At 40.1% G+C, this 9,078-nt stretch overlaps 2 protein-coding genes across 5 annotated transcripts in view; one reads left to right on the top strand and one right to left on the bottom strand.

Annotated features, from left to right (window-relative positions):
• The window catches only part of NDUFAF2 (NADH dehydrogenase (ubiquinone) complex I, assembly factor 2), a 74,791-nt gene extending 68,840 nt beyond the window's left edge, over positions 1-5,951 (top strand). For all 4 annotated transcript variants that reach the window (XM_009326141.1, XM_009326144.1, XM_009326143.1 and 1 more), the window contains one exon: positions 5,651-5,951. In XM_009326141.1, coding sequence (XP_009324416.1) covers positions 5,651-5,908 — 258 coding nt within the window. In that variant the 3' untranslated portion in view covers positions 5,909-5,951. The remainder of the gene's footprint in view (positions 1-5,650) is intronic.
• Positions 5,952-8,290: 2,339 nt separating this feature from the next.
• Positions 8,291-8,905, bottom strand: SMIM15 (small integral membrane protein 15). Its single transcript, XM_009326140.1, has 2 exons — positions 8,817-8,905; positions 8,291-8,638 (listed from the first exon to the last, which is right to left on the bottom strand). Exon 2 carries the CDS (start codon positions 8,609-8,611, stop codon positions 8,387-8,389), a length of 225 nt encoding a protein of 74 aa, XP_009324415.1. The 5' UTR covers positions 8,612-8,638; positions 8,817-8,905; the 3' UTR covers positions 8,291-8,386.
• Between the last annotated feature and the right edge of the window lie 173 nt (positions 8,906-9,078).

The following is a 9,078-nucleotide window of genomic DNA, read 5'->3' as shown; positions in this document are numbered from 1 at the left end:
GCAGGTAAAACCATAGGGTGCCCCGTGGTGTGTACCCTTCATATCCTCTCTCTTGAGCAAAAGAACGCTGACTCCTAATAGCCGAGATACTGGTCCGTACAGATGGGGAGTAGGACCTATCCTCTTGGACTTGCTGAACCTTCCGGGACAGTTTCTCCACAGCAAAGACGAGGGAGGAAGAGAGACTTCCTTCCTATTGCTGGAGTTGGCCAGCCAATTCATCCACCGTTTGACCCTCTCCATCTTTCCAGGTCATTACTGCCAACTACTGCTTGGTAGGCATGGGCCAGGCCCCAGCACATTGCAGTGATTTGTGTCTCTTGAGTTGCCATGGTGAGAGCATACTTTTTCCAAATACTTTACTATTTTTTTGGGATTATGCACTTGTTCAAGGGTGAAGTTCCGAAACACTGGGGGTGCCTACTGTCCTAGGCATTTGCCCATGCTATCCCCCACACCCTGCCCCTCATAACTATCCAGCCTTAGGGCAGATCTCTGGATGGTATTCTTAAATTGCTTATTAACCTTAGACAAAACCGAAACAATATTCCCAAGAAGTATCAATAAAAGTATCTTAACTACCCAAGGATGTTCCAGACAATCAAAACACTCCCTAACATACAGGGCCACCCCACCGCCTCTCCTTCCTTGCCTATCCCTTCTGAAGAGTTTATAGCTGTCCAGTGCAGCACTCCAGTTGTGCGAGTCATCCTGCCATGTTTCTATGATGGCAACTATTTCAGTTTTCCTGCTGCACAGTGACTTCCAGCTCCTCCTATCCGTTGCCCATGCTGTGTGTATTGGGGTAGATGCACTTCAGTTGGGCTACTGATCCCACCACCTTTTTTGGGAGAAGAAGCCCTAATTCCTATGTGACCATTCTCAGCTGCTTCGGTGGTTTCTAACACATCCATAACCCTTGTGTCTTTGCTGCCGCATGGATCTCCATCCATACGTCGACTGAGACGGCAGACCGAAGGACCTCGCTAGCACACCGTCCCTCAAACATTGGCGTGCTGCCCCCAGGCTTATCTCTAGCGAGCCTGGTTTTATCCCTTTCCTCCTTCAAATCTAGTTTAAAGCTCTTTCAATGAGCTTTCAATGAGACTATGCAGAAGTCATCAGTTTCTGGATGAAAAGCAGCTGCCTCAAACTCCACATAGGGCCACTTTGGCATTTCCTTAATAATAATGTTAGGTTCTGCAAGAAAACCTTAGAGATCACTTTCTTAAACCCTGCCTTTCTAAGGAGGGAAGGCATACAGCTCCAATCATTAGAAGGATTAAAAACCTCATAGAGCTTACAATAATCACCAAAGCTAGACAAGTAGTTACCTGCAGTGAGTAAAATGTCTTCTTTTACATTCCACCTAAAAGTAAACTGTAGAACATGTAGTTGGACCTAGTTCTCGCCGCATCGTATGTATCTTGTTCCAAATGCTGGGAGCTGGTGCATTTCAAGGTGAACATCTACATGTAGGGATTTCAACTGGTATAAAACATCGCTGGATATCTTCAGGCATTTTTCATTTTTTAGTTTTGCTGCATAATCCAAATCCTTAGATTTCTCTTTTAATAAAAACGATGAAGGGCATTTCTGATAACTCTTTAGATGCCATGTGCCTCCTGAGAACTGCAGGTTCAAAGGGCTTGTATCATTTATTTGTATAAAGGGAGTGTTGGAAGAACAAGCTAACCCTTAGAAAACTGCAGTTACCTGGTAGATACTGTGTTGTCTGTGTTGGATAGAATGATTTTGTATTTCCCCTAAAGGTCAGAGCACATTACATATTCATGTTCTTATATTTCAGCAGAAAATGTATATGGTATGTTTTGGGGGGCAGTTTATAGTGAAGCTAGCCATTTTATAAAACATTTCAATTCATCTTGGAGGAGGAGAGAAGATAAATGTTCTGAACCTGCCAATGTAATTTAAAAAAAAAAAAAAAACCCGAAGACTTTTAGCTCCCAGTCAGTGTTTATGGTATTTCAAACGGTGAAGGGTTGGGTAGCAATGGAGCCTCAAAGTGAAAATGTAGCAGTGTGCAGGTGAGTTGGAAGAGCCTGTGATGCCATGCAGATTTACAGACTACTTGTCATGGGTAGAAGAGCCCAGCAGATGTCAGCTTCTCTAACGCTGTTCACCAGGTGATAGGAAGCCCTGTAGAACCGGGAGGGTGTCTGGGGAGGAACCTTTCTAACACTCACTCTATTTAATTGCAGTGAGCCATGCAGATAAACTGAAGCCAAATTTGGAAGATTAGTTATGAAGATCCTGCACGTTTCTAGTGTGTTTTAAGGATAATCCCTTCTATAAATATGCATGCAATAGTTTCATTAAAATTTACATTTTGAACCAAGTTGATTATCCTATTCAAATTTGGAACTACTTGGATCTTTTATTTAAATGCCTGTAATGGCAGGGAAACTTCAGTCTCATAACTGCTTCAAACTGCAGTGGCTATGGTAATTGAACCAGTAGTATTTAGAAATACAATCACAGTGTTTAAAAAAAAAAAGTATATGTTCTAGTGAGAATTGAGAATGAAATATTTGCTGGTGATAATATTAGAAACAGGAAGGATTGAGTGCCTGTGAGACAATTCCACAGAACAAACTCAACAGTATCAAAGGACAAGATGTTTATGCTAAGAAAACTCATCTATTTGACCCAATTTTTCTAATGTGCCAATTGACGCAAGATTCTTGATTCACATTTTCTTTAATTTGAGCACAGGAACCCTGATTTCAGTGTACATGTTAGTGGCATTAATTTAATGCATAAAATGGATGTGTGCAGATACTTTGAACTTGAAAAATTTTTGTCCTGGTGTGGATTGTATAGAAGTCACTTCAGTATTTTTTTTCTGTGTTTGCTAATGAGGAGCAGTCCTCATGTTTTTTTCAAGATCAACATGGTTATTTTACTAGATCACAACTATGCTGTGGCCAGTGAAAGCTGATTAAAAGAGCCTTACCTGAGTCTGAAAACCAGATGACAATTATATATCAACATTTAAAATGGACATGGAGCATTTGGAATTTAGTTACAGCTGCTATTACCTGACTAAGATAACTTTGTTAAAGTAATCACTGGAAAAGATTTGAAGTTAGTAAGTAGCTGTTCGCAGTAAGTGAATTACATTCATATTTTAATAAATCATTTCATGCTGTTTTAGCAGAGACTATGATGCAGTCTTCAAATATCACAAAGGTATATGACCTTGTTTCTTAGTAGTGGGGTAATACAAGCACCATAGGAGTAATCCCCTTGAAATCAGTAAGGTCATGGTAGATTTATACAGGCATGTGGTAAACAAGGACGGAATTGCGAGATGTTATAATGAGGTTTTGCTAAACTGACTGTTGAAAATTTGACCTTGTTACACTTGGCAATATGTTTATTTGAGTATGGGACAATTTTCTCCCTCCCCGCCCCCTTCAGTTTGCAAAGTCGTTTATGTGCTGCTGGTACATTTTCATGCTATATAGGTATGTGAAGTGTTTTGCCTCTGCTCTGTGCATCTGTGAATTTAAGGATAGAGGCAATTAAGGACTCAGAAAAAGGTGTTAATTTTCATGATATCTCTAAAATAAGGTTTTCTTTAAATATTGCCTTTTTAAATGTTCTTAAATGTTCACATACTTGCTATGTCAACTCTTGGCAATATCACATGTATTTTAATGCCATTCCTAAAATAACGTCATGGTCTTCTAGTCAGAGAGAAGTGTACTGGTCTAGTTTCTCCTTAGCTATTCCATATACTTGTAATCCAGAGAAAGCTGTTCACCCTTTTTCCTCCTGTATCCCAGTCTAAATCATAGAACCATAGAATCATTAAGGTTGGAAGAGACCTCTAAGATCATCGAGTCCAACCGTCAACCCAACACCACCACACCCACTAAACCATGTCCTTAAGCGCCTCATCTACCCGTCTTTTAAATACTTCCAGGGATGGTGACTCAAGCACTTCCCTGGGCAGCCTGTTCCAATGTTTAACCACTCTTTCAGTAAAGACATTTTTCCTCACGTCCAATCTAAACCTCCCCTGGCGCAACTTGAGGCCATTTCCTCTCGTCCTATCGCTTGTTACTTGGGAGAAGATATTAGCATGTGGATATTAGCAGCTTCCTCATTACATGGTGTTGATTACAGGTAAGTTGTATTTGGGTACAAAGTGTTATAAAAATTCGCATCATCTTTCTGCTTTTTTTTCTAATACTCTTCACTATCTGCCCTAACAAAAGCACAGGGAAGTCTTGTTAGCAGAATTTGCAAATCATCCTTCTGATAGGAAACATATGCTAACAGATAAAAACGAAACTTCAGTATTTTTCAGGGCTTTTTTCTTTGTGTTTACTTTGGGAGTTCTTTGTGTTTTCCTCTGAACAATATGGCAAGGTCTACTAACAGCTGTTTTTCTGTTTACCTGTGGACAAGCCAGTAATTGTACTTGCTTCAACTAACAGCCTCAGCATTTCTCAGTGGAAGCAGCCAAATCCCAGTTCAAGTCATCTTTATTAGTGAATTTCCAGCTTTAACCTGTACCCAACCATGTTTCAGTACAGAGCTTCACGAAGTTGACTCAGCAAGTTGTACGAGCCTTGTCTGAATACACGTCCTGGGTGGGTTTTTTGGCCTTGCAGTAGGAGCGTGCATCAGATAGATAGTTGCTTCAGTTTATCAGGGGTAGAGGTAAACCTCTAAAACTAGATCAATTTTATTTGAATTTTTTACCAGTGCAGAGGCAGTAGGTATGATTTTACACCCTTTATGAATGCGGTACATTTATTTTAGCTAACACACCTGGTAGATACCTAGAGTTACCATACAGCTTGCCTGAGCCGTGTTGTGCTTGGTGTCCTCATCACGATACCCAGTTCACCTCTGCTGGCCTGGCAGTCGTCAGCTGAGGATGGGCTGGCCTCCCTTGCTTCTTGGACCATGCTGGTCCTTGGCCTTACTGAGCCGTCTTCAGAGTCCCTGGGGCAGGGTTTCCCTCAGTGATTTTTATGCCTTCCCCCCCCTCCCCGCCCCCGCAGTTTTTTCTCCTGAGTTACTAGTACCATCTCAGTAGTTTCAGTTCTGTCCTAGCTTTTTTTTAGCTATTAGCTTATTATTTTAGCTAAAATTATTGTTTTATTATTTATTTATTAATCTTGCCTGGCTTTGGCTTATGTAGTAGCAGAGCCAAGGTTGCCCATCTGTTTCTCCAATAACTGCACTCTGGGGCACAGATACCTAAAGTCATAGGCATAGTGAGTTACAGGAAGAAATGCAAGTGATAAATAGTGATATAGTAGCAAGTCCTGCATAGAAAACAATGTAAAAAGTAGCCTTATTTTTAATGCATTTTCACATCTGTTGATGGCTGTTATTTCTTTTCCTTTTTGATCCAATAGAATAGTGAAACTGGCACAGCACAATGCAGTTTTGCTTCAACAGCATGATCAAAACGTTAAGAACGTTTTAAACTAGGGTTGAAATTGCAGTTGTAGAAAAAGAATTTTACCACATTTTATTTTACCTACGTACCTGAAAATTTGGATTATAAAATTAAGAAAAAGTGACTGCTTAAAATGTTTTATTCCAACATTGTGTATTGCATTTACTTCTGATTTATCAAATTACCTTTCTTCTTTGTTCTTAGGAGATTCTTAAGAATGAAAATTACAGAGAAGAAATGAAGCAGAAAATCAAAGATGTCTCCGAAAAGGATAAACTGCTTCAGGCCAAGGAATACAAGGAGGGACTTGTTGCTGAACGAGTTCATACTCATGTTAAAGGCCACGCCTCAGCCCCTTACTATGGAAAGAAAGAGCCTTCACAAGACCCAACAAGCACTGCGAGTAGCTTTCAGCCAGGCTCCTGGATGCCACCAGGCAGTGGTAGTAGTCATAATAAATAAACAGTTGCAATGTACAGATAGTGCTAAGGGATAAATATTTTAACAGGCAACATAAACAGCTGTTACTGAGTATGCAATAAAAAAATATTAAAGCAGTTTCATTTATTTTTGCAGAACTGTTCAAGTAGGCTAAATCATGACAAACTACTGTAAAACGTTTGGGTTTCGTGAAAACCAGGATGTGTTACTAAGTAAGTTTGTTTTCGACAGTTGCTCTTCATCAGTTACTCATGAAATCATAGGTAGAAGGTTTTCTAGCTACCTTAATTTTCTTAAGTAATTCTAAGTTGTTTTTTCCTTGAAGACTCATTTATTTTTAAAATTGTTTTTGATGTAATAAATTTTAGTTAATCAGTACACTTAAATTTTCCCAAACCGAGGCATCAGTTTAAGATAGTTCTTCAGAATGCTTGTTATGCCCTCGGCAGGGCTGGCGCGCTTTCCTCTGGCCAGTGGATGGAAAAGTTGCTTTCATTAACAGGCATCACTACGGCACTACACTGACTACGCACCGTATTAGAGACATTCTTGTAACTTAAGTTTAAGAAAACAATCAACATGTTTGAATAATGTTTGATTTGCAGCCAGCAGTAAACACAGGGTAAAATCAGGCTGAGTGAAACTACATATAACTACTACAACAGAGGTTATAACAGGTTATAACAGGTTAGAGGCACTTGGTAAAGCTGCTGGAAAATAACACAGGGTTTGGGAACAAGGGACTGTCCTTTTATATTAAAAGGATAAAAAGGATTGTCCTTTTATATTAAAAAAATAAAATCAGGATTTTTTTTTCTGGTGTGTGCGGGGACTTCCCTAAACAATTAGGTCGATTTGGCCATAGTTTAGATACGTAAGATGTGCAGATTATTTGCTTAGAGATGGTGTTTGAGAACTTCAAGTCAAAATAAAGATCACTCAATTTTTTGGAAAAAAGTATCAAATTTATTTATGCAGTGCATCCTTCATCAGTTCTCCTCCATGCGTTTTAAGCTATGTGGGTATCAAAGGTGCAACACATACACATTTGACAACACATGAGGCAAAACACTGGAGACTTAATCCCATGTATTTATAAAATGCCGAAATGTCATATTCTAATAATGCTTGCTTTGACCAACAAAATTGAAAGAGGATCAACAATACTTCACATTTACTTTGTCATTTCAGTTAAGATTCCCCACTTCTAATCCCCCTTTGTGTCAGCCAGCTCTATAGGTCTCCTTATTGGAACAACGGTATTATTTTAAGGTTTTATTTTTAAACGTAAGTTGCTAGAGAGCACAACTCTGTGCTAAGTCTAAAAACCTAATGACTGCCACAAGCTCTTTAGAACTAGACTATTAATAAAAGTTAGGCTTTGAAAAATCAATCACTTCTGTTAGAAAAACATGAGTTGGAATGAAGGTTAAATAATTTTGGCGTATTTACAACACATACCCCACTTGGACTTTTTCCCGTATGCCAGCATTTTGCAACCTGGAAGGCAGCGGTTTCCAAGGGCAGTGAGAACAAAGATCCCAAAGATCAGAAGGTCCTAAATCAAAGGTAGCCAGAAGGTTACCCACTAGGAAGAAGTACTGTCACCAGCGTGCGCATCCTGCTCCTGTACCCTCCCACAGCCACCTGCTCTAGGTCACTAGGACACAGCACACTAGGCCCCCTGGGCCTTTGGTCTCACCCCATTTATGGCTATTCTTTGAGGCATAAAAAGTTTCTGACAGCCAAAACAAATCAGTCACAGGTGGAGTGTTCAGGTGATCGTTAAGGAAAACCAAACAGCATAGTAGTAGATTTCGTAGAACACGAGCGGCTAAGACAAACGAAGGTCACAAGAACAAGCACTCCGTTTCCTAGAGTTTGGGCTGAATTTAAAGACTGTTGATGGCTGGTAGTTCAGGAAACAGGAAAAGCTAAGTTAGTTTCTTTTCGCAGCCAAGCCCCGCCATCGAAGACACGACAGCAGACCCTATGGGCGCACAGCCGAACGAACCACAGGGCCACGTGGAGTGTCCTTAAAGGAAATCAGTAAGGTACACTACCTAACTCTGAAGTTAGCTCATCTCTACAGCTCTGCTGAAGGTATACCAAAACTTGCCTTTCTGTAATCCAGTTTACCATTCACATTTTCCCCATAATTTGACAATTTTAAGACACTTATTAAGTCATAGCTTAGCTAAGGGGGGAAAAAAAAATCTACCTCCATAGCCACCCAACAGATTAATTTTTTAACATGCAAATTTAGAAAAGCAACCTGCACTAGAACACGAGTAGTAGATTAAATGATTGTAACAAGTGTCACTTGGGCAACTGACACAGATCATCTCAGGAGAAAAAAAATACACTGAAGGGATTAAATTTCATACTTCAAGAAATAACAGGATCAAGTATCAAAGGACAGTTACAACACAAAATATACAAGCGTTTCCTTAAAAAAGTGGATTCTTTGCACAAGAAGGCCTTTTTTTTCCCCCCCATTTAATCCTTCTTTGTTCGTTTGGCTTTTGCAATATTCTCTTGGCGTTTCTGTTTCTTCTTTTGCTCTCGCTCCCTGGCCTCAATCATTTTTGCAAGCTTCCACGAAAGCGCTGCACTAATGATGAACAGTGGTGTAAGGGCCAAGATCACTGTAGTAAGAAAGCCGTATGGGTCCTTTGCAGCCCACTCCACGATGTATTCAGCCCAAGCCTTAATATCAAACATTTTTTCTGTTTTTCAATTGGGAAAACCCTAAAAAAAAAAAAAATGTGAGTGTTCAGAAAAATAAAAGCACACATACACAGCAATTACCATTTTAATGTAAGTCGTTATTTTTCGTTATTGAAGAGCAAGTTCATATCTGCTCTAAGTTAAAAGTAGTGCACAGTACGTGAAAGTAAGCGTAATACGACCTAAGTGCTGACCCTACCTGAGAGTACAGCGTTTACAAAATAATTAGGCACTTCATCCAGCAGAGCTTCAGACGCTACCAAGAAAAAATTGCTACGTGGAAAAAAAAGTGAGGTCTGTGCTCCTTTGGAAGAGGAGTGCCCAGCTGGTCCATCTTTCTACAGGTTTTACCGGGGAGGGGAGGGAGCCGGGGCAGTCCTTCAACACTGAACTAGCCAGAGTCGGCAAGTCAGAAACAACGTAAAAGCCCTGTCGGCAGCGAGCGCGACGCTGCCGCTCTG

Source organism: Pygoscelis adeliae, unplaced genomic scaffold, assembly GCF_000699105.1.
Source record: "Pygoscelis adeliae isolate BGI_AS28 unplaced genomic scaffold, ASM69910v1 Scaffold446, whole genome shotgun sequence".
Classification (NCBI taxonomy): Eukaryota; Metazoa; Chordata; class Aves; order Sphenisciformes; family Spheniscidae; genus Pygoscelis; species Pygoscelis adeliae.
The sequence above is the reverse complement of the archived record's forward strand: the minus strand, read 5'-3'. Positions and strand labels throughout refer to the sequence as shown.